The sequence below is a fragment of the Gobio gobio genome, assembly GCF_949357685.1.
Source record: "Gobio gobio genome assembly, chromosome: 18".
NCBI lineage: Eukaryota > Metazoa > Chordata > Actinopteri > Cypriniformes > Gobionidae > Gobio > Gobio gobio.
In genome coordinates, this window is record NC_137111.1 from 38,435,809 (window position 1) to 38,462,425 (window position 26,617).

Sequence of the window (26,617 nt, forward strand, 5' to 3'; positions counted from 1 at the left end):
GAGAAGAGGAAATGCAGTCTGTGAAAAGTCCATTCGAGTTCAGTTGCAGACCTGAGCTCCAGCTTGACAAAAATGCCCAACTATACAGTGACTGTCGCCACAGGCACTCAGTGGTTTGCTGGGACAGATGACTACATTTACATTACCCTGGTGGGATCTGAGGGATGCAGTGAGAGAACCCTCCTGGATAAACCCCTCTATAATGACTTTGAGAGAGGAGCGGTAAGATACCAACAGTCTTTACCTATGAATGCAACTATAGTATGCGCTAACCCTTTATTTTACTAATCCTAACCTTATAGTACATGTTGCTAATTATTTTAACACTTTATTTTATACTGTCGTTGTTACATAAGTTACATGTAGTTACTATAGTAATAACTATTAATTATGCATAAATACATACAACTAAACCAAACCCTGATCCTACAGTAAGTACATGTAACTTAATATTACTCAGTACTTAAATGTATATTTACAGTGTAACAAATTAACAAAATAAAGTGTATCCCTAATTAATATAACACATTTACACTGTAACAAGAACACCTTAAAATAAAGTGTAGCCCTATATGCAAATATTATATATGCATATTAGACCTTTGAGCTCCTTTTGAAGAGTTTGACTCAAAGCATACGTATAAAGACCACGCTGTTTCTTGATTGCTTGGAAAATATAGGTGAATCAAAATGGAAATTGCTATTTTAAAAATGTCTGATCAAATGTCATGCATGTTTTGTCCCATATTTAATGTCAGACTTTATGACTTTAATCAAATCAAACAAAATCTCTTTATAACAACATAGCATCTTTATTGTCACAGTTGAAGTTTACTATTGCATGTGTCATATAAAGGATTATACATTATGTACTTTAAGACTTTGACACATACAGTTGATTGAAACTATGCGTGTGTTTTTGATCAATTGCATTTAAATAACATTTTACATATGCTATAATGCAAGGTGGACTCATATGATATCACTGTGGGAGAGGACCTGGGTGAAATTGAGCTGGTGAAAATCGACAAGAAGAAATACTGGGTGCATGATGACTGGTACTGCAAATACGTCACTGTGAAGACGCCCTATGGAGATTACATTGAGTTTCCCTGCTTTCGCTGGTTAGTTGATGACAAGGAGGTGATCCTCAGAGATGGCAGGGGTAGGTTCTGATTGGTTGTGCACATTTCTTCCTGTAATATAGAGCACTAAACTTAATATAATGTTTCAACGCTTGCTGTGTTTCAGCTCGATTGCCACAGCATGACAAGACCGGGGTGGCGAAACAACACAGGCACAAAGAACTAGAACAGAGACAGAAGATATACAGGTTTGATGCAACTTTTAGAAAGCGGTTAACCACTGAAAAATGCTTTCCTCATAAATGCACATGTGGTCAAGTCTCTGATTTCAACACACCATTCATTTTCCTCTTCTTTCACTCCCTGCATTTTGTTTCATAGTTTGAGGGGAAATCAAAACGTCAAACAATGACAGAAAACATGTTAAAAGGAGTGATGAGTTTGATTTATTGTTACGATTATGGTCAGAACAGTGTATTTAGGACAAACTGGATGATACAGTCAGGAATATAAATTATAAAAACAATATATCTATGATGCCTACAGTATCTCTCTCTCTCTCTCTCTCTCTCTCTCTCTCTCTCTCTCTCTCTCTCTCTCTCTCTCTCTCTCTCTCATCCAAATTTCAATCAAGCTTTATTGGCATGACCTGTACAGTATTGCCAATGCATTGGCCATATATATATATATATATATATATATATATATATATATATATATATATATATATATATATATATATATATATATATATATATATATATATATATATATATATATAATACCGGCCTATACGTTTTTCAGTTGTAGTCTTTAAAGGCATCTGAAATGCTAAACTAGTGCAATGTAGTGTTGTCAAAAATATAGATTTTTCGGTAACAATTTACAATAAGGTTCGTTAGTTAACATTAGTTAACTACATTAGTTAACATGAACTAATAATGAACTGCACTTATAAAGCATTTATTTATCTTTGTTAATGTTAATTTCAACATTTACTAATGCATTATTAAAATCTTCTTAACATTAGTTAATGCACTGTGAACTAACATGAACAAACCATGAACAGCTGTATTTTTATTAACCAACGTTAACAAAGATTAACTAATGCTGAACAGAGGTGTTGTTCATGGTTAGTTCATGTTAACTAATGCATTAACTAATGTTAACTAATACAACCTTATTGTAAAGTGTTACCGATTTTTCTATTGACATATCGATACTGAAACGCTAATAACATTAGCTGAATCCGAATTCGCCCCCTATACCCTCAAATAGGGCGTTATTTTAGGGGATAGCCATTTGTAGTGGTGTCCAAAACCATAGTGGACGTTATCGAGTGCACTCTTTCTATCCCACATTGCACCGCAATACTGAGAGTACAGCCAACGCACACTCAACGGATGTCCGAATTCATTCACTCGTTTTCATTCACTGATTCAATTGGACTGTATTAGTAGACTAACGTAGGGAATAGTGATTAAGGGTTTAGGGGTGATTTCGAATTTAGACATTTTGTCTCACTCTTGCTCATCGATTGAATTTATATTCCTGATTGTACCATCCAGTTTGTCCTGAATAGACTGTTCTGACCATAACCGTAAGAATAAAACACTCTCAACACTCAATTAACACGTTTTCTACCATTGTTTGACTCCACCTTATCATCATCTGTCATCTGTCATTTTTCTTCTGTGGAACGCAAAAGAGTAGGCCTAAATATTTTGTTCTGATATATTTAGATATTTTGAAGAACAACATATGACAGAAGTTTTATTTGGGTAAACTATCTCTTTAAAAGGAGAGTTAAATAACCCAGGGTTAAGAGTGAAAAGCCTATAAGAAGGGAAACTAATTATAGGAACAGAAATCTGCATTTGTCTAGTTACTCACTGAATCTGGGACTTCTGCCAATGATACCATGATCATTACCATATATATGACCACACTACCCAGGAAATCCGTTTTTATATACTGACAATAAATCAGTATGTAAATGAGCTGAATTTTAAGACACAATGTTGTTATTCATGTTGAAGATGGAAGGAGTGGCATCCCGGCTTCCCTATGAGTATAGATGCCAAAGCCCACAGCGACCTTCCACGAGACATTCAGTTTGACAGCGAGAAAGGAGTGGACTTTGTGCTCAACTACAGCAAAGCGTAAGTTTCATTCCGTTTGATGGCTCTGCACATTATGTTTACTTGTATGTGCAGTCTTTTATATAAAGGGACCGTCTGTTTGTGTTTATGCACATTTGCATGCATCTTTTAGAACTCTGTTTGTGTTTTGCATGTATCTCTAACAAGGTGCGAATACACACATGCATTGTTCTTGTGGTATTATACATTTGCACAGGCCTTGCCGAACTGTGTTTGCCTGCAGTAAGAGTGTGACTGTTAAAAAGGGGAAATTGCAGTAGAATTTCAGTAGATTGTGTTGTTGATATAAATAGTTTTGAGAAGTGTCTTTCTTGGTCACAAGCATATACATGTTTATCACCCATATCTGCAGACACATTTACTCTTAGATTACTACAACAACAATAAAAAAAGTTTCATGCAATTTACATGTGGGTGTCTGTGAGAAACTTCCTTGGTTACGCTTGTGAAAAAGAAGTGCACTTTATTGTACTGAATAGTGGACGCTATCTTAGTAGTGAACACTTGTTGTGAACATCAAATCTTTAAAGTACATTTTTTAAAAACTTCTTAAAAACTAGACTTTCGGCTAAAATAATATAAATGAAATAAAAGTCCACTTGAGAGTATTTAGAGAACGTACACATTTATGACTATGTTTCTTAAAGGCAAAGTTCACCCAAAATGAAAATTCTCTCATCATTTACTCACCCTCAATTTGTTGCAAACCTGAACTTCTTTCTTCTGCTGGACACAAAAGAAGATAGCCTGGATGCCAGCCGAACTTAGCCCCGCACACAACATTTGAGGTCGGGAAGTTCGGTCTGGACTTGATCCGTTGTGGAGAAACTATTCTCGAACCAGAGTTGTTCGGACCAATCAAATTGTCAGGGCGGGCTTTATACGATGATTGACAGATGATCAACATTAACGTAATCATGCACGTCACCAAAGAGCGCTGGGGTTGAATTCGTTCTAATCCTAAACTGAGAACTTGTTCGTATATGCATTCACCTTTACTATTTCTCTCAAAAATGATGATCGTGTTGGTAAGTACTCCGTGTATCCTTAAATTCTTTTTTACAACACCGGGCACAGATCGTTTACACTCATCTTCTTCTACTTCTTCCAGCGTGCGTGCAGTTGAGTTCTGTTGACAACTATGCGTCGCTCCGTTGCTCTGATTGGTTGTAGGTCTATCCAATTGAGTGCAGAGGCATTTTATTTCCTGGTTCGGTTGAAACACGCCTCATAATCACAGCCCATAACCCGAACTGTTTGGTTACCAATATTCTTCAAAATATCTTCTTTTGTGTTCAGCAGAAGAGAGAAATGTATACAAAATTTTAAATGTATACATTTATACATTTATACATGTATACATGTTTTAAAACAACTTGAGGGTGAGAAAATGATGACGGAATTTACATTTTTGGGTGAACTTTCCCTTTAATACACTTAAAATTGTACTTTAAAGTACATTTTAAATCATTATTAATCAGAATCTTTTGTGCGCACTGTAATGAAGTACATTTATTGTGTTTACTAACATAAAGCACATGTAAAGTACTTGATTATAATATCAACTGTAGTTTGATATTCAATATTACATAATATAATAGTTAATATATTTAAAATGACTAAACTGCAGTTTCATCATTAGAGTAATTACAAATATATTTAAATACAGGGAGTGCAGAATTATTTGGCAAATGAGTATTTTGACCACATCATCCTCGTTATGCATGTTGTCTTACTCCAAGCTGTATTGGCTGGAAAGCCTACTACCAATTAAGCATATTAGGTGATGTGCATCTCTGTAATGAGAAGGGGTGTGGTCTAATGACATCAACACCCTATATCAGGTGTGCATAATTATTAGGCAACTTCCTTTCCTTTGGCAAAATGGGTCAAAAGAAGGACTTGACAGGCTCAGAAAAGTCAAAAATAGTGAGATATATTGCAGAGGGATGCAGCAGTCTTAAAATAGCCAAGCTTCTGAAGCGTGATCATCGAACAATCAAGCGTTTCATTCAAAATAGTCAACAGGGTCGCAAGAAGCGTGTGGAAAAACCAAGGCGCAAAATAACTGCCCGTGAACTGAGAAAAGTCAAGCGTGCAGCTGCCAAGATGCCACTTGCCACCAGTTTGGCCATATTTCAGAGCTGCAACATCACTGGAGTGCCCAAAAGCACAAGGTGTGCAATACTCAGAGACATGGCCAAGGTAAGAAAGGCAGAAAGTCGACCACCACTGAACAAGACACACAAGCTGAAACGTCAAGACTGGGCCAAGAAATATCTCAAGACTGAGTTTTCTAAGGTTTTATGGACTGATGAAATGAAAGTGAGTCTTGATGGGCCAGATGGATGGGCCCGTGGCTGGATTGGTAAAGGGCAGAGAGCTCCAGTCCGACTCAGACGCCAGCAAGGTGGAGGTGGAGTACTGGTTTGGGCTGGTATCATCAAAGATGAGCTTGTGGGGCCTTTTCGGGTTGAGGATGGAGTCAAGCTCAACTCCCAGCCCTACTGCCAGTTTCTGGAAGACACCTTCTTCAAGCAGTGGTACAGGAAGAAGTCCGCATCCTTCAAGAAAAACATGATTTTCATGCAGGACAAAGCTCCATCACACGCGTCCAAGTACTCCACAGCGTGGCTGGCAAGAAAGGGTATAAAAGAAGAAAATCTAATGATATGGCCTCCTTGTTCACCTGATCTGAACCCCATTGAGAACCTGTGGTCCATCATCAAATGTGCGATTTACAAGGAGGGAAAACGGTACACCTCTCTGAACCGTGTCTGGGAGGCTGTGGTTGCTGCTGCACGCAATGTTGATGGTGAACAGATCAAAACACTGACAGAATCCATGGATGGCAGGCTTTTGAGTGTCCTTGCAAAGAAAGGTGGCTATATTGGTCACTGATTTGTTTTTGTTTGGTTTTTGAATGTCAGAAATGTATATTTGTGAATGTTGAGATGTTATATTGGTTTCACTGGTAAAAATAAATAATTTAAATGGGTATAAATTTGTTTTTTGTTAAGTTGCCTAATAATTATGCACAGTAATAGTCACCTGCACACACAGATATCCCCCTAAAATAGCTAAAACTAAAAACTACTTCCAAAAATATTCAGCTTTGATATTAATGAGTTTGTGTTCATTGAGAACATGGTTGTTGTTCAATAATAAAATTAATCCTCAAAAATACAACTTGCCTAATAATTCTGCACTCCCTGTACATGAAATGTCATTAAAGTATATTTTTGTTTAACATAAATACTTAGTACATCCGGAAATATATATTTAAAGACAATAGAAGTAATTATGAAATTACATATAAAGATGTGCTTAAGTATGTACTTAGGTGGGTCAAAAACACCCTTAAGTTCAACTAATTGCATTTAATACATATTTTCAAAATGGCAAATAACATGCAATGAAGTGTACTTCTTTTTAACCAATGTAGGCTATCCAAAATCATGTGTCAAAGTGGAAAATGGCCTAAAATTGTTCATAATATATCATAGGCCATATGTAATGAATTTTTTTTTTTTTTGGTTGTGTTCTATTCCTTAGGATCGAGAATCTTTACGTAAACCAGTTCATGCACATGTTCCAGTCCTCATGGGGGGATTTTGCAGACTTTGAGCGTATATTCATGAGAATTAAGAACACAATATCAGGTTTGGACAGCCAGTATGTTTAATCTTGCAATATCTGTATCAACATTTATGTAATGATCTGTTGAAGAATTGCACATGACCCACAACTGTCCATCTCACAAACACTTTAATCTCTTATCATGCATTTATCACCTATTTGGAATTTGCAGCATAACTTTTTGTTTTACTCATAAAATATCTGTTAAATGTACAATATTTAGATTTATGTTAGGTTTTATACTCTTTATAATTTAGAATAATATGCCATAAATATTGTTCTGAGTGACAATTTTAAAGCACAAAGCTGTTTCAAGTGTATAATTTATGTGGGGTAAAGTATCTTCATGTATATCTTAACCACAAACTTTATTTTATTTGCCTGCTTGTGTGTCTTGCACAGAGTATGTGATGCAGCATTGGAAGGAAGACTTCATGTTTGGATACCAGTTCTTGAATGGCTGTAATCCAGTGGTCATCAAGAAATGCACAGAAATTCCTGACAAGTTTCCAATCACACAAAAGCTTGTGGAGAACAGTCTGGAGAGAGGTCTCACCCTGAAAGAAGAGCTCAAGGTATGCAACACACATGAGCCATGCACATGCTGTGCCAATTCACCATGCAACAACCAACGTGATGGTTTATGCTTTTCAGGAAGGAAACATCTTTATTGCTGACTATGAGTTATTAGATGGTGTTACCGCCAATGCTACGGACCCATGTACCCTTCAATACTTGGCTGCACCCATCTGTCTGCTGTATAAGAACATTCAGAACAAAATCCTGCCAATTGCCATTCAGGTATCTACACATAAAAACAACCACATAAGCTGGAAACATGCTAGACAGATTTCACAACAATGTTTGATAAGATCTTTTTGCTTCTACATTTATTTTCCCACACTCTCATGCTACCCTTTGAAATTAGTCAAACTATTCAGTTAGTGGATGCTTTTGTCAAAAGTGATTCAAAACAGGACGAATTCAAGCAATTTAATATATGACAAACAGACAAATGTTCTATTGAAAAAGTGCTATGAAAAACATTTGATGTATTTTTCCGATCTTTTACTTTTTTTTTAAACTTTTTCTGTCAAATAATAAAAACAGCTTTAGTGATAAAAAACACAATAAACACACAGACAAGGCTTAAGCCTAGTCCCAGACTATAATGCATGTTTGATCTGTTTTAACTAGAGGTGTAACAATACCCTCATGTCACGATTCAATACATATCACGATACTGAACTCACGATACGATATTATTGCGATACACCAAGACATATGGTAAAAGGTTGACAATAATGTACTGTTGATTAAAATGCAAAATTTGGTGTTACATTGGGGTGGAAATTAATAGGCTTGGACTTGGTGCTGGTAACACAATGCACAGGACAATGGTGACACCAGAATAAAAATATCCGTGATTCTGAAGCGGAAAATACAGATTTTTTTTATGAAGGCCACTCTTTACTGGTAACATAAGACATAAAAAAATTCCCAATTGCATTATTATTATACATTATACATATTCAATATAGTGGTTTAATGTAGTACTGACACTAAGGGCCAGATTTACAAAACAGGGCAAATTAGCGTAAGAGCGCAATTCCAAAAAAGCGCAGATGGGAGTGGAAAGTTCTGCGTGTGATCTAAGACGACGGGCAAATTAAAGAACACAGATGCAGCTGGATCATTTTCATAATTACCAACGCAATCTGCCAGTTAGCTTTTTTGGGGTGATAAATAATGTCGCAAACATCAGTAAATTGACAAGGGCAAACCTTTGTAAATCCCATTGTGTGATTCATTTAAAAACTCTCCTCCCATAAACTTTGCCCCTTGAAAGGGAAACTCCTACAAATGCATTTGCAATAAGGTCAGCTGCAAAAATAACTCTGTCCACATCTTTTCAGCGCAATTTTTCACTGCGTGTCTTAAGTAAATCCTGACAGTAGTTTTTAATGCCAAAAGTTTAGTAAAGTGTTAGTAAATCTGGCCCTAAAAGTCTGTAAACGTGAATTTTTTTCCTCGCATAATAATTTTCCTTTTAAGCAAACTATTAACAATACACATTGTCACTATCCATGATACATATTTTTGCATTTTTGTATTGCTATATATTGTGACAATATATTGTTACACCCCTAGTTTTAACTGAAAGCAACTTGTATATCTTCAAATATATCAGTGTCCATTGTTTTGTCTCAAGATGCACAAATGTTTTTTTGGCATGTTTATAAAAGCTAAATTTCCTAATTGAACTAAGGCCTAATCCTGGCTTAATCTAAGCCCTGCCTGTGAAACCAGGCCTAGATGTGCATTGAAAAAATGGCTGATGGTTTTAGAACAACGTGTTATGTGTCTAGTGGTTATGTCTAGTTGGTATACATTGTTCTGTTATTTTTTCAGTATATGCTTTTTGCAAAAATACATAGCAATCAATGTTGATAGAAGATGGAATAGAAAATGGCTTTGAAAATAACCCAAACTAATATATATATATACACCTACACTCAATCACACCACATGATCCACTCGGTCAACTGTAGTAAATGCTACACAATGGCAAAGTGGAAATATTGGTTTAATTCAGCCATATATGTTTGAACCAGAGAATGATTAAGAAGTAACATGTTTGTGGCGGGCCACAGGAGGAAACAGGCGGTCTTTGGTTCACTGCCATTTTAAGGAGAAAATACTCAGCGATGGTGTTGACTGATGAATTTGCAAATGGTTTGTCTTAAAGCATATACAAACACCACATTGACATATAAACAACATTTAAAACCTGATTTTCTCCACAGGAGAACATTCTCCACATTGCTTATGATTGCAAAGTGAAAAGCTGAATTTTCAGCATCATTACTCTCCAGTGTCTTCAGTCTCACATGATCCTTCAGCAATTATTGTAATATGCTGATTTGCTGCTCAAGAAATATTTTCTTATTATTGTCAATGTTGAAAACTGTTTTGCTCCTTAATATTTGTTTGTGGCAACCATGCTTTTAAAAAATGCTTTGATAAACAGGAAGTTTATGGTTGATGAGGGATTAGAGGATGGTAATTGTAACTGTCAAGCATCAAACACATTCAAATAGACCATATGGTGTATGCCAGGGTTCCTCAAATCTGGCCATAGAGGGCCACTGTCCTGCAGAGTTCCGGCCCTAATCAAAGAAACCTGAACAAGCTAATCAAGGTCTTCAGAATTGCTAGAAAACTACAGGCAGGTAAGTTTGACCTGGGCTTGAGCTAAACTCTGCAGGGCAGGGGCCGGATTTTAGGAACCCTGGTGTATGCGCTACATTAAATTTCATAGCTTTATGCAAGGAAAATAAGGAAGGAAGTCATGCAAGTCATTTTGATTTGATTAGTCATATATTGAGTGAATGGGATAGGACAAATAGTGAAGTCTCACACGCACCCCCTTACACAATTTAAAAAACCACGGCTTTTGCAATTGTCTATAAAAATAGGTAAGGGGGAGTATTTAAAATGACCTCTAGTTCATTTGCACAGCTGGGTCAGACACCAGGAGAGGATAATCCCATCTTCCTTCCAACTGATGATCAGTATGACTGGTTGTTGGCCAAGACCTGGGTGAGATCTTCGGACTTCCACATACACCAGACAGTCACACATCTTCTCCGGACACATCTGATATCCGAGGTCTTTGGCATAGCCATGTTCAGACAACTGCCTGCAGTTCATCCTGTTTTTAAGGTAATTTCTTTTTCTCTCTATATAATTGATTCTATTAAGTTGGTATGCAATGTTAAGTTTACATTCTAAAGGCATCTTCTGCTCTTCCAGTTGCTGTTACCTCACATCCGTTTTACAATTGCCATTAACACCAAGGCTCGTGAGCAGCTCATCTGTGAGTGTGGACTTTTTGACAAGGTCAGCTTCTCTCTTCCTCCTTAGTTCACTTCCTCAATAAGCAAACTCTGCCTAGAATGTTTTTCTGCCTACTCTGTTGCGGACCATTTTCTATTTTTGTAAATGTAAATTCTAAATACAAAAGCATGCAATTTGTAATTTTGAGGCAAGTTGCATACCTATGGCGTATGTTTAGTTGTGCCTTGGGTCCACTTCATGCAGCAAAATTGCTTCATTCTACAGCAAAGTCTTGTTGAAAGTCAAATACACAGTATTGGTGTAGGTTTAATATAATATGGTAATAAAATAACATTGCCTGCAAAACAATTGTGTTAAAGTGTTAAACCGTAGTGTATTTTCTCATTGTTGACAGTGTAATTTATCACTATATATTGTGAATATAGCAATATTTGTTATTTTAACTATAGAGAGTGTTGAATAATTGTTGTGTAAATGTATTTTGTTAATATTAACCCTCATCCTTTCCTTGCATTTTGTAACAAATCCTTCCCTCGCTGGTCAAAATGACCCGAAGCCCTAAAATTATATCCAAAAAGCTTATTTCCTTTCATTTTAATAATATTTTTAATGCAAATTTTGGGAAAAAATTGCAAATTATTTTTTTATTTTATTTACCTTTAAATTACTAGATTTTAACAATAAATAATAAATAAATTTTAATTTAAGCACATTCTTCACATTCTTTCAACTTGAATTCAAAATAACCTTTATAATAAATAACAAAATAACAATTTCATGATTAACCCTTTTAATTCAGCTCAAAATATCTTACACTGGGTGTCTTTGCCGACTTCTTGTGGAAAAATAATAATATAGCATGATATTTCTTGAATCTTGCCACTATATGGCCTTATAGCTCTATATGGAGCAAATGAGCTGTTCCACTGGGTCCTAAAGTCAGTTTCTCTTCCGTATGCATTTAGATACACATGTAGACATTATAAAATCACTTTTTGGTAAAGTTTTAGCATTTTTAGTTTGAATTTTGAGAATTCTTATATTTTTCTATGTGTACTAAAGTATCCCTCGCATTCCATTCATTCCTATGGGGGTCAAATGGACCCACGAGGGAACGGATTTGTTACTTTTTTCATTTCAACCACAAAACTCCTTGAATCCAGTCAATTGTTTTTTTTGTGTCTATTCGTGGTTCAAGTGCGACAAAAGTCATTAGGGTCTTGGACCACTCCGATAAACACTGAATTTTTTATAAAACATTTTTAGAATTAACTGTGCACTTTCCACCACAATACACAGTTGGGGTGTTTTGCTCCTGAATGATTTTTTAAAAACAAATCGGTTGAATGAATGGTTCAATGACACACTCATAAAGATGTTTACTGTTTTATTCCTGAATGAATCAGTATTGATAAAAGAATTGGCTGAATCAGAAATTCAATGACTCATTCATAAAGACGGGCTGCATCCGAATATGCTTACTTCCCTATGTAGTAGGCAAAAACCCCAGATAGCATGTAATCATTGAAACAATGTTGAGTCAGTGTTGATGTGTCAACGCCAATTACATTGAATTAACGTTACAAAGTGATGTTGCTTTAGCATCACTCTTGCACCCTCAGTTAATGTTGAAGCAATACTGATATTTTAACCACAAATCAATGGTAATAATATTGATTCAACATTACAAAGTGATATTTTTTCAAGAGCTCTTTAGCACTGTTGAAACAATGGTGAGATTTCAACCACAAATCATGGAATACCATTGATTCAACATTACAAAGTGGTATTTCTTTCACATCACTTTTGCACCCTCAGATAATGTTGAAGCAATGTTGAGATTTCAATCACAAATCAATGATAATATCATTGATTCAACATTATGAACTGATGTTAGTTCAATATCACGTTTGCACCCACATTTAATGTTGCATCAATGGTGAGATAAAAATGGTAATGGTAATGGTAATGAATCAACATTACACTGTGATGGATTTTATATCACTGATGTTACATCAATATTGAAATTTTGACACAATATTGACACAAATAATTAATGGTAATATTGTTGAATCAATGTTACACTACGATGTTGATTCTACATCACTGATGTTGATTCTACATCACTGATGTTGAATCGACTCTGAAATTAACAAAAAATAATCAATGGTAATATCGTTTGATTAATGTTACAATGTGATGTTGATTCTAGATCACTTTTGTTGAAACTGAAATGTAATGACAACATAAAACAATGTTGCCATCTGATGTACCAAGTTAATGTTGAAACAACATTAATATTTCAACTACACTAGGGTGACCAAACGTCCAGGACATGTCCTGTTTTCAATTCCTGTCCTGGCCCTAATATAACAATTTTCTATCCATACAGAGGGGGCATACTTTAAATGTATTGAAATGAATAAGGAATCTTTGAGTAAACTTCGAGTATCATTTGAGTATCTCATTGCCGGGCTGAGTGTCCTGGTTTTTGGAAATCAAAATATGGTCACCCTAAACTACACTTCAATTTCAAATTTGGAGAAAATCTTTTAAAATATAAATGACACCTTGTCAGCAGTTGAGTCAATTCATTTTATTTAACAGTTTACCACAATCAGTGACAAAAAAAGATATAAAAGATACGTCTTTAAAAAAAGAAAAATAGGACAAAAGTATTACAACCTTTAAAAATAAAACTAGTTTCAGAAGTCTGATGTCATTATAACTACAGGGGGTCCAACGGTTCAGGTTTTAAAAATCTGGCTTGCATCAGACTACTGCGTCTTTTGCTTTGGGTTCTCTGAAATCTGAAAAAGAAAGCATGATTATACTTAAGAACAAGCAATTCAGTTGTCATGCATACAGTCACATTCAAGAATGTTAAAATACTAACTGACCTTAATCTCTTTAAATATCACAAAATAGCCATGTCAGTCACTTTCTCAATAAACACAAGACGTTTTTTTTCATTTGTGTTTCAGTGGAAACAGGCTAAACTGAATGGAGATCAGTTATATTCCCTAAATTGAATAGTGATACAGGAATATGAATAATTATCTGATTAGTAATTAAGGGAGCAGGAGATAAGGCACAGGTCAGGTGATTATGCTGTCGACAATAACTCAATGTATAATCAATGTCAACATTATCAGGGGGTTGCTTCTCATTTTTAAAATTGTTCATCTTCATCTCATTTCACACCTACTAAAGGAGCAATGTGTTTTGCAAGCCTGATGGATGAAGACATGGGCTGTGTGCAGTGTGACATTCTTGCTCATGTTCATGTTTCTTGCACTTCAAGAAATCTATTAAATGATTTTATTCAGGAATTTCCCAATAAACATTACTAAAGGAAGATGAGTTGTTTAAGAATGTAGAAAAATGTTTCTGATTACAGTCAGTAATACAATACAATACAAATCAAACACAAATAACAAGTAGTAGGTAATCCGGCGAGATTCTGAAGTGCGCATCCAGTGGACACTTTACCATCTCATGAGGCCATGGGAGAGATTTGTAAATGGTAGTGAAGTGATGCAAATTACGCATAACAATGACAACATGACGAATGGAATATGTCCGGATTAGTAGGACAGCGTACTCAGAGAGTATGCGATTTCGGACAAAGCCAGTGTTGTTGAATTAATTGGTTGAATGAATAATTCAATAACTCACTCATAAAGACAGTCATTTGCTTTGTTCCTAGAAGAATCAGTATGTTTGAACAAATCAGCTGAGTGAATGATTCATTGATTCACTCACAAAGACTGCCACTTCTCGCCACCTACTGGTATAATGATGTAACATGCAGAAAGGGTCTAATACACAGACTGACAGTCTGGATACGTGCAAACACATACTCTTAATTATAAAAATAAAGCAGCAATGCCATTGAAGAACCATTCCATTACCCAAAGAACCTTTCAGCGAGCAGCTATTAAAAGAACCATATTTTTTCTTAATGTGAGAAATATTTTAATACTCTGAAGAACCAGAATTTGTCCACTATAAAGAACCCTTAAAAGTGCATTTAAGTACACTTTTTCACAAGGGTGAGCAGGTGACCACTAATACGTCTTGTTAACTTGTTTTTATCCCGTCCAGTGACTTTTAATGAAGAATTTGTTTGAACAAGATATTTTAATGAAATCTGAGAGATTTCTGTCCCTCCATTGACAGTCCATGCAACTACCACTTTGACGCTTTAATAAAGAGATTGTAAAACTAATCCATATGAATTGAGCGGTTTAGCGCAAATAAACTGAAACGCAACCATACTTGACACGCGAGAACAAACCTCATTGGCTCTTGCTGAAGCTCAAATGTACTGTGTAACTCAAGAATGAACCTCATTGGTTCTTGCACATCAAGCGAACATGCTTGAGCTTCCGTTTACTATGTCTGTTGTGTGCGTTGATGAATGTTTATATGTGAATAACATGATAAAATAAAAGAACCATATTTTTTTAAGGTGAGGGACATTTTAATAATCTGAAGAACCTGAATTTTTCCACTATAAAGAACACTTTGTGCAATGGAAAGGATCTATGGTTGGTTATTCATGGAACCATATATGCAAAAAAAAAACACCTTTATTTTTAAGAGTAGTGATACAAACTAAGATTGTAATTTACCATTGTATAAAACTTGGATGGAAGATCCGGTAACATTTTAGTGAAGTCTCAGGGAGGTATTACAGCACTGTTTATTGTGTCTGTACTGTATCTCTGTGTTTGTCTTACAGGCTAATGGGACAGGTGGAGGTGGACACGTAGAACTGGTCCAGAGGTCCATGAAAACCTTCACATACAAGTCCTTGGTTTTCCCAGATCTCATAAAAGAACGAGGCATGGACAGCCAGGAGGAACTGCCCTACTACTTCTATAGAGATGATGGCTGCAGTGTCTGGGAGGCTGTAACAGAGTACGTTACATAGCTGATAAAAATAAGAATAAACATTCAATTGTAAAAAGGAATGAAAAGACTCACTAAGACCTTGTTTTTTTGTTTAGTAATTTTATATTGATTTGATCTCTTTTTAGGTTTGTGACTGATGTAGTGAACATCTACTATGACAAAGATGAGACAGTTCAGGATGATGAAGAGATCCAGGCATTTGTGAAAGATGTTTGCAGCTTTGGAATGCAGGATTTTGACCAATGTGGTAAATATGCTTAACACAAATCCCAAAAATGCACTATGCAGAGGAGTACACTTGAGCATACCTTTATAAACAGTACTTATTACAGAAAGAATATACTTTAGTGTGAACTGAATATAATGGTATTTATAGTAAATACAATTAGCTGAAATGTATTGTGCTTTAATATGGTTAAAGTGTACTGCTAAATGTACTGACAAGCATTAATCATACACTAAAAAATTACTTTAATGTAATTTCTATTGAAACGTGTATGCATTGTATTTAAATATATTTATAAGTACAAATTTGTAATGACAAAGTTGCAGTTTAGGTCATTTAAAATAGATACATTTTACAAGTAATATCCAAGTACATAATAAGTATATACAAGTAAATGTGCTTTAGTCAGCACATCAAAATAAGTGTGCTTCTTTGAAGCACAAACAAAAGATTATTTAATCAAAATGAAGCCAAATATATATTTTAAAGTAAAACATTTAACTTGACATTATTAGTATACCTTTTAAAAGTTAAGAAACAGTCATGAAAGTTTACACTCTTTAAGTACACTTAAGTGGCCCTAATTTCATTAATATTATATTATCTACACATACAGTAAATTTGAAGCACACAAGGGCACATTCAATACTTTTAAATACACTTTTTGCAAGGGTGAGCATGTTTTTATATACAGTATAATAAAAAGACAGTCTGAGGTTAAAGGGTTAGTTCACTCAAAAATGAAAGAATTGTCATCAATTACTCAGCCTCGTGTTGTTCCAACCCCATAAGATTTTCGTTCATCTTCGAAAAACAAATTAAGATATTTGAATGAAATCTGAGAGATGTCCCACCATTGACAGTCTATGCAGTTACCACTTTGACGCTTCAAAAAGTTCATAAAGACATCGTAAACCTAATCCATATTAATTGAGCAGTTAAGTCCACTTTTTCTGAATAGATTTTATCGCTTTATATGATGAATAGATTGAATTTAGGCATTTATTCACATATAAACATTGATCAAGCACATCCATACTTGCTTCATACGCAAGAACAAACCTCATTAGTTCTTGCGGAAGCTCAACCGTGCTGCGTAACACAGGAGAATTAACCTAATTTGTTCTTGAGGAATTTCAAACGTGCTGCGTAACACAAGAATGAACCTCATTGGTTCTTGAGGAAGCTCAAACATGCTGCGTAACACACGAGAATGAACCTCATTGGTTCTTGCGGAAGCTCAAACGTGCTGTATAACACACGAGAATGAACCTCATTGGTTCTTGCGGAAGCTCAAAAGTACTGCGTAACACAAGAATGAACCTCATTGGTTCTTGAGGAAGCTCAAACGTGCTGTATAACACACGAGAATGAACCTTATTGGTTCTTGCAGAAGCTCAAATGTGCTACGTAACACACGAGAATGAACCATTGGTTCTCGCACGTCAAGCGAACATGCTTGAGCTTCCGTTTACCATATCTGATGTGTGCGTTGATAAAATATGAATAATTGTGTCTCTTCAAAAAAATATTAATTAAAATATCTTCATTTGTGTTTCAAAAATTAACTTATGGGTTTGTTATGACATGAGGGTAAGTAAATGATGACATCATTTTAATTTTCAAATTGCCTTCTTAAATGTATACTGGTGACAGAATATGCTTATCAGTAACTTTCAAGTTCCTTTTTCAGTTCACTTTTCAGCTGGTGAACTGATCCACAAATCTTTTTAGTTAGCAAATCTTCAACTTCTAAGTATTTATAGGGCTACAGGCCTTTAATTCCAGGCCTGCGTGTAAATGTGTCTGACCTCAGAATGAACCCTATTGTGATGACAAGTTGTCATTGTCTGCAGAGTTTCCCAAGAGTTTACAAACCAAAGAGCAGCTAGTGGAGTATCTAACTATCGTCATCTTCACTGCTTCTGCACAACATGCCTCTGTAAACTTTGGCCAGGTGAGATTATACACTATGATGTTTCTGGCATTTTTTGTTGTAAAGTAAAATGAACACTAATATCCATGTTCTGACGCTTTACTCCAGTTTGATTGGTGTTCATGGATCCCAAATTCCCCCCCAACCATGCGAAAACCCCCTCCTACAAAGAAGGGTGAGGTGGATTTGAAGTACATAGTGGAGAGCCTGCCCGATCGAGGACGCTCTTGCTGGCATCTGGGAGCTGTGTGGGCCCTCAGTCAGTTTCAAGAAAATGAGGTCTGAAATAAGTGCTTATACATGAATACATACAAGCTCAGATCTGCTCTGTGAACAATGACAGATTCTGAAAAGTATGATTTTTTTGCAGCTGTTTCTAGGTATGTATCCAGATGAACACTTCATCGAGAAACCTGTGAAAGAGGCCATGTTGAAATTCCGCAAGAATCTGGGAGAAGTGTCCAAAGTCATCAAGAGCCGAAATGAAGGGAAGAAGCTGCCTTACTACTATCTGTCTCCAGACAGGATCCCAAACAGTGTGGCTGTGTGAATCACCAGTCGCACGGAACCATGCAGACGTGCCATGGTAGTAGAAAGTGTTTTATCAGAGTGTTTTATGGGATAAAAATGGGAAAAAGAAACAATTTTTATATATATAGTTTGCTACAGTATGTGTAATGTAAGAGAAGTTTTGTAGAAAATATGGTACAACAAAGTTCTTGCCAAATTATTTTATCCTAATGTCAACTAATGTCCTAACTTGCTGTTTTTTTAGGGGCTTCCGAAAGTATTCAAACCCCTTAATTTTTTCCGCATTAATCTACACTCCATAGACCATACCATGACAAAGCAAAAAACTGATTTTGATAACTTTGCAAATTTATTAAAAATAAAAAACTGAAATAATTACAATTATACCCACTTGAAATATGTAAAAAAGCACCTAAAGGACTCTCTTAGACTGTAAAAAAACAAGATTCTCTGGTCAATCCTCAATCATCATGTCTGGAGGAAACCAGTTATTGCCCATCACCTGCAAAAAATCATCCCAACCATAGGCGCCGATTTTTGTTTCTGCCGGTGGGTGCCCAAACCCCACCCACCAACACTTTAAAAAGGCTTGCATTCATATAAGGTAGATATTACAAGGAGCGAGGTCCACCAATCAGAGAGATTCCCGTATTTCAATAGATGTTTCGATTGGTTTACATTAATGGAGAATATCTTGTGTTTTTCCTGTGGGTGCTCGAACATTTGATGCCACCACACTTTACTATTGGAATCATAGGCGCCGAAACCATGGGTGCTCGGGTGCTCAAGCACTCACGGTATCGGCGCCTATGATCCCAATAGTAAAGTGTGGTGGCATCATTATGTGGGTGGTTCTCAGCAGCAGGGACTGGGGGACTCGTCAGGGTAGAACGAAAGCTCAACACAGTAAAATATAGAATTAGTCTTAATGAAAACCTAGTCCAGAGCATCCAGAACCTCGGACTGGGCAGAAGGTTCACCTTCCAACATGACACACAGCTTCAAGAGTGGCTTATGGACAGCTCAGCCAGAGCCTGGGCTTGAACCCAATCAAACATATCTGGAGAAACCTGACAATATCTGTCCACCGACGATCCGCATCCAACCTGACAGCCTGAGAGGATCTGAGGAGAAGAATGGCAGAAAATCGCCAAATGCAGATGTGCAAAGCTTGTCACATCATACTCAAAATAACTTGAGGCTGTAAAGGTGCTTTGAGTTAAGGGTTTGAATACTTATGCAATGTATTCATTTCAGTGTTTCCTTTTTAATACATTTACAAAACTGTAACAGATCTGTTTTTTTGCTTTGTTATAAAGATGTATGAAGTGTAGATTGGTGTAATTTTGTAATAAATTTGTAATTTAAAGTAGTTTAACATAAGGCAAAAACATAAAAAAATTTGAAGAAAGAAGGGGTTTGAATTCTTTCCACTGTATATGCATATTTAGGCAACATTATTTTCATTCTAGATCATCGCAGGGGGAACTTCTTAAGTTTGAAACAGCTTGTTTGTTTGAAAATTGTGTGAAACCGATGAATTGTATCTTTTTTTATTTTAAGATTCATTATTTACTTTTACAGTCATGAATGTCTAATAGTTATATCTATATTGGATACATTATAATAAATTGAAAGACAAGCTTTGATGACTCTGGAAAAATTGTCTTCTGTGAATAAATTGGCAGATGTTTTACAATACAGTTTTGTCATGTTGCCACTGTGGATTAGAGCCAAATTATATCAGATCACTAGGATTCATGGTGATTTCCTTTATTAGTTTTTCTTAAAATTATTTAGGCTACTTCAGTTTGGTTACTGAGTAGATAAAATATCCCAATTTGATTTATATTTTCTTTTAATGGTTCCATTAGAATAAGCAAATTTTACGTTTTACCTTCAGAGCAGTCTACGTCATTTTAGCATTTGGCAATAGCAGGAGGTTATTGCAGAAATTATTGGTTCAGTATTTTGCATATTAAAGATAGAAGTGTGAACCTTGTTTCTGTACATAGCCTACATAAGTAGCACCAGATCAACACATTTTAACAAAGGACCCTAGAGATTCAGGTTTAAAACCAAAAAGAGGAAGTTCTTTGAGCACTGATTTGGACACAAGTATTTTACAATATTTTCTCAACCCTGCAGTTCTAATGAAGAAGCAAGAAACTCAAAAACTTAATCCACAAGATTGGATGGATGTTCCCAACTAAAAATCCAATTCAAGATGTTTTTAGAAACATAAATGGTCAAACAATCACCTTCAGCAATTTCCAGCATGGTTTGTATTCCATATTACGATTTTATTGATTCAAAATCAGCCTTTTCTCTTGAAAATGTGGACATTTTCTGATTTACAAAATGTATCCACATTACATCTTTGATGCTTTCATTTTTGCTAAAAGATTATATTCACCCATTCATGATAAGCCGTTAAAAAATGCATGGTTTCCGCCTTAAAACAAACCTTAGATGTTCCTATCAGGAAGTGCTGATTTGAGATCAGTTTAAGTCCGCTCCGTTTATGTAAAACGCGGTAAAACGTCATTGACGCCCTTAGAAGCTGTTCTCAGATCAGAGGCACTCTAGGGTCGATGCCGCTCGCCTCAGTCAGGTGACTAGAATCAGCTGATTCTCTGCACACGGAATATGGCCGACCTCTCAAAACACTGAACTGATGGTGGGACGAATGACAGCGATAAGCTGTCCTTGACTTCTCCCACTGCTGGATCCGTGAGATTTTGAGGTGAAGGAAAACACTACAGTGGATATTTTGCCACTGTACATATTCAAGGTAAATCAGTACTTCAAATGAAATGAGCAGAGATTCAGACTATAAGTTGCTAGCACAGCAGCTAGCCTTGCATGACAGCAGGTTGAACAATCGCATATAAATGTAAAACACAGTAAAATAACAGATAATGAAGGATCAAAAGTGCATTCATGTGTATGTACTTATATTTCTAACCGTCTAAGATTTCGAAATTATTACTTCTGGATATACTGATTTTTCATTGAAATAGTTATAACGTTTTAACTTTTAAAAGTTTCCTCAGAATAGTAATTTTAAAGAAAAGTATTATTTACACTTTACACATGTTACACTGTATATCACTTGTTAGATAAAATAAAAATGTCTGGCTTTAAATAAATAAGCATTTATCCGCCCCTTTTTAAAAAGATGTAAACTTTAACAATTTAAATAGAGTATATATTATGGAATTAAATAATATCATTGAAATTAATATACTTCCTGTATGTGCAAACTGAATACAGTGTTCTCTGTCACTTAACTGCATGTAATTAATGACAAGCATTTATGGTAAACTAATATATACTATAATGTAATTTTTACTGAAACCTTTTTTGTCATATATGTAAATATATTTGTAATTACATGTTTGAAGTGCAGTAGATTTAAAATATATTAACTTTAAGGCCCGGTTTCACAAACAGGGCTTAGGTTAAGCCAGGATTATGCCTTTGTTAAATTAGGATATTTATGTAGCTTTTATAAATGTTCTTTAGAAAAAAAAAACATTACTAGTGTGCATCTTGAGGCAAAACAGTAGCACTGACACGTTTTAAGAAATATCAGTGCAAGTGGCGTTCAGTTAAAGGGGTCATGAACTGGCTTTTTTAAATTATTTTTTATACTGGTGTCTGAGGTCAATTTATGACGTTTGCATGGTTTTTACATTCAAAAACATCATAATGAATAAGTAATAGGCTATTTTCTACCCTGGTTTGGAGCCTCTCTCATGGAACGCTTGGTTTTTATGGGCGTGCCGCACTGAAGACTTGAAAGTAAACAGCCACTGCTATGATTGGATAAGATTTGCATATTATATTGAGCTTCAGCTCCCCCGTCAGTACATGTGGGAATTGTTTTGAAAGCGTGTGGTAAAACGGCTACCGTAATGAATCACCCACAGGGCTCGCAAAATGTCTTTATCAAACGAACAATGATTTATCTCTCATCCACCTGCAATAATTGGAATGTTATTTTGTATTACTTGGCCCGCCCGATCGGTGGATATAACCGCGAACCGTGCATCACTAACATACACACGCCTCACTGCAGAGTCAGACAAATCAAAGCATGATCAAAACTTCCGCGATCGTATTTTTCCTCCAAATATCAAGTCAAGAGAGTGAACAACGCACATCAAGAAAGGAATATTATTTCACTTAGGGCTGTACGATTAATCGAAAAATAACCGAAACCGACATTCAGAACCTCTAACCGTCGTATTTTTCCCATGTCGGTTATTTCGGTTTTCACGTGACTCCGCCCCGTCAGTCTTATCAAGTGCAGTTTGCAGGCACACAGAGATGCAGGAGCAGTTATCTGTGTTTATAGATACCCAGAATCACTATAGTAACTGCATGTTTTGCACAGTTTATACAGGTCAGTTAATTGCTATTCTTATAGCCTACGCGCTGACACACACACACACACACACACACACACACAGACGGCGCGCGCAAGCCCCGAAGCCGCTTTCACTTTCGTGCTCATAAAGTTTGTCAAGTAAATGCGTTTAAAGGCTTGCCAGTTTCAACATTTAAAGCGATTGTGAACTATTCAAAAACAACAATACGGAAAACTTCTCCGTTCAGTGCTCAGCTTCTTTCTGTGACACAGAGAGCCGAGCCGAGCCGTGTCGCGTCTCTGAAAACGCGCGCGCCCTGAAGGCAGATCTTTCACCTGCGTCCACACAGAGCTTTGTCATTTGTATGTGGTTTAAGCCCTGCCAGTTTGAACATTAAAGCGAGTTTCGACCATCAGATGTGTATTATGTTGAACTAATGCCTGATATATTTTGACAAACGAACACTCAGACAGAAGCTGTGACTAAAGTAAAGTCACTAAAGTAGCTTAGAAACTCAACCGTTATAGGCATACATTTTAATACCTTTGAAGTAAGTACAAATCACAGCTTCATAATGAATAGAGACGGTATGATTAATTCACACACACAATCACTCTCTCATTAATGCATTCAAATAAATGTAATGTAGGCCTACAGTGTTAATGTATCTGTATCTGATGTACAACAAACAGAAATCTGCTCCATAGACAATAACTGCTGAAAGTGAACCGTTTCCTTCAAGTATTTTAAAATCACAATGCACTTTTTCATTAGAAAAAAAAATTCCACCTTTAATAGTAGAAAATATTTACAGTACAAACCTTATCAGTGAACTTACTCAAAAACCTTTATGAGGGCAAAAAAAAAGAAGCTAAATAATCGTTCATTAATCGTAATCGAGGTCAAATGTTCAATTAATCAAGGTTTTTATTTTTGGTCAAATCGTTACAGCCCTAATTTCACTGTTTAAGATTCACCGGCCTGCTGACGGACTTACGTTAGCAACACATAGCCCCGGGACGTTGGGCTTTGCGAGCCCTGGTCCATACATATTCTTGTCTGATCCCAAATCGCAGCACAATGAACCAACCAACAACACCTCAAATAAAGGATTCTCCAGCCTGTGACAGCATGCTAAGTTATGTTCAGTTAGACACGTATACATCCATCTGTAACAATGCAATACTATCACATATATAAAATGTACTATTTACTCACATAAGTGTGTTGCTTCATTCATTCATGTAATCTCGTCCTGTCTGCAAATCCAGTCTCTTGTTTACAAACGAATCCGTGGTGAAATGAAGGAACAACCGCGCAATGTCTTACCCACATGAGCTGGATATTCATAAAAAATAAAGTTCATCCATGCATGCATAATATTGGAATCCGAATTAAGCTTATGCGACATGTTTATTGCTTGGAAGTTCGATCCAGTTTAGCTCTACGTAGGCCTATGTTAATTATCTATAACATGTAAGGCATGAGTCGGTGGACAGGGCTACAGAATCAGGCGTTGTTCTTCTTCTGTTGAGGCGGTGTTTCACCACACTCTGATGTCACATCTAGACACATCCTGAGATCTCTCGTTTGCTGGGCCTGGTGTCATTGAAAGCTTTTCTTTGACTAACAAGGAAGTTTTCAGCTCCGAAACGTACAGGATATTCTTATATTACCGTATCAAAAGTTGATTTCTCAATTCATGACCCCTTTAAAACTTGCTTTTTAGTCTGGGACTAATACTGGGGATGTAATGTCAAATAACACACTAAAATGAATTACTATCAAGTTCTTTACACAAGCTTTAATGTGTTGGTCAACACAGAAGTTTATGTTAGTCACCAACAAGAACTTCTTTAAAGCATAACAAAACCATTATTAAAACTTACTAAAGTAAATAGTTTAATTTGACATTATTACGAAGTGTGTTAAGAAACAGTCATGAAAGTGTACTTTCTTGTTATACTATTATCTGCAATTACAGTTTTAAAAAATATATATACTTTTAAGATTTATAGTACACTATCATTAAGTGCACTTCTTATTCACAGGAACAGTCATGAGTCCTATACTCGAGTTAATCTCACGAGTCATCATGTCCACTGAATCAGTAACATATTCAAGTAAAACTTGTGATCTTTTACAGATTAATCCAGCATGTCTAATTTTATGGAGAATGGCCCCAGTAAACACAATGGGGAGGCTGAGCAGGTGTGGGAGAGACCCTGGACAGTGGAAGAGATGCAGAAATCCAGCACAAACTGGTCCCTGGCTGCAGATTCAGGGGTATGGAGTGGAATGCATTCATATTTCATATTCATATTGTTTGTGCTTGCTGACACATTGTACAGATGGTTTAGAGTGAATGTTTGTTTGTATCTCTGCAGTTATTTCTTTTCCTGCAAGACTTCTCTCAAAGGATGCTGTCCAAGACACATGAGATTGAGAAACAGTTGGACGGTCTTATCCGGGATACTAAAGCCACAGACAGCCGCCTACATACAGTGTTTAATGACTTCCTCATGCTGTCCAACACACAGTTCATTGAAAACGTATGTATATGTTTTTTTTAGTTAAGTGAGATTTCAATTTGTATGTGGATGCAAATCAAAGTAGTTCAAGTTTCACAAACTGAAATATCACACTTGTCCTGAGAATATGGGGGAGAGTTTGTCAGTTTATGATATTCAAGTGGCCCAACTGTGAATTCTTTATTCAGCATTTTTATTAGCTTATGTCGATGAGATTGTGAAATGTGCGAGAGAACAATATGGGTGGGTGTAAACACAAACAAACCCAGTTTTTTGTATTCATTAGAGGGTGTATGATGAAGAGGTGGAAGACACTGGACCAAAGCCAGAGGCCATGGAGAGACCGCCTGAACAGGTACTGTTTTGGGACGTTTATTTCTGCTGTGGAACATTGCTATGATTTTATATTATGTTGAAAACAATGGTTTCATACACCTGTAAAGGAGAAGACAAGGGAACAGAAGGAAGCAGAACTTATTCCCAAAGTCCAAGAGGCAGTCAACTATGGCCTGAAGGTCCTGGAATCTGCTTTCGAACAGCTCGACATTAAAGCAGGAAACTCTGACTCTGAGGATGAGGAGGCTCTGGAAAAAGTAGAGCCAATTTTGGAAGCAAAGGTAAAGTGTTTCCACAGAGCCCATGAGCATTTATTTGATTATTAGAGAGTTGTTATTATTACACATGTAATTAGTGGTGTTAAAATGTGCTAAAAAAAATCCCAAAGACTCGCATCGAAAGAGTGACTTCAGCCATATCTAAGCGTGTAACTTCACCAGTCTTAAAGTTGGCATGAAACGAAAGTTGTGATAGTCTTTTTTTCCCTATTGTGATGAGTGAAACATCTTCTCGAACAAGACAAAGAATTGAACGGGACTTGATTTTGTCCATCTGGAATTGATTGGATTGTTGGATGGTTGTGGTTTGCTATTGGTCGGTCTCATGTAAGCGACAGGTTTTCCCGTCCTCGTGCTAGTAAACACGTCATCAGAGAAGAGATGTCGCTGCCATAAGCTATTTTAATTAAAGATAAGGGCACGTGCATAAAAAAATAATGATGTGCGCACAGATAAATAATTTTTAATAAATAATGCATGCAGTATTGCATAAAAAATGTGATTTGTCCATTTTGGTTTCATGGTGATTGTAAAGTTTTGAGCCTAAATGTATTTTATTGGTAGGACCTGTATGTGGACAGGCCTTTGCCATACCTGATTGGGTCCCAAGCCTTTATGGATCAGGAGGATGTTGGCCTGGGAGATCTATCCAGTGATGGTGACCTTTCCCATTCATAATCTTTATAGTTTTCTTGATGTTGTAGTAGGTTGGTTTTTACTTTTTTTGTTTGCTGTG

General features: G+C 36.1%; 2 protein-coding genes across 7 annotated transcripts in view; both read left to right on the forward strand.

The window, feature by feature from the left end:
* Positions 1-20,007, forward strand: alox5a (arachidonate 5-lipoxygenase a). 3 transcript variants are annotated; one of them, XR_013818428.1, is made up of 15 exons: positions 1-222; positions 967-1,165; positions 1,252-1,333; positions 3,125-3,247; positions 6,803-6,909; positions 7,289-7,461; positions 7,541-7,687; positions 10,409-10,612; positions 10,703-10,789; positions 15,495-15,673; positions 15,793-15,914; positions 17,750-17,850; positions 17,938-18,108; positions 18,200-19,067; positions 19,183-20,007. XR_013818428.1 is itself a non-coding variant. In XM_079842680.1 (14 exons), the coding sequence occupies exons 1-14, from the start codon at positions 73-75 to the stop codon at positions 18,377-18,379; spliced, it is 2,025 nt and encodes a 674-aa protein (XP_079698806.1). In that variant the 5' UTR covers positions 1-72; the 3' UTR covers positions 18,380-20,007. The 3 variants fall into 3 exon arrangements, 1 of the variants encoding a protein (XP_079698806.1); XR_013818429.1 differs by having other exon boundaries at positions 19,188-20,007; XM_079842680.1 differs by having other exon boundaries at positions 18,200-20,007.
* Positions 20,008-20,980: 973 nt separating this feature from the next.
* Positions 20,981-26,617, forward strand: part of washc2c (WASH complex subunit 2C) — a 31,688-nt gene continuing 26,051 nt past the window's right edge. For 2 of the 4 annotated variants that reach the window (XM_079842681.1, XM_079842683.1), the window contains exons 1-6: positions 20,981-21,154; positions 24,883-25,022; positions 25,124-25,288; positions 25,554-25,622; positions 25,711-25,884; positions 26,446-26,539. In XM_079842681.1, the coding sequence (XP_079698807.1) occupies positions 24,894-25,022; positions 25,124-25,288; positions 25,554-25,622; positions 25,711-25,884; positions 26,446-26,539 (631 nt within the window). In that variant the 5' untranslated portion in view covers positions 20,981-21,154; positions 24,883-24,893. The remainder of the gene's footprint in view (positions 21,155-24,882; positions 25,023-25,123; positions 25,289-25,553; positions 25,623-25,710; positions 25,885-26,445; positions 26,540-26,617) is intronic. The other 2 variants (XM_079842684.1, XM_079842682.1) reach the window with 2 other exon arrangements.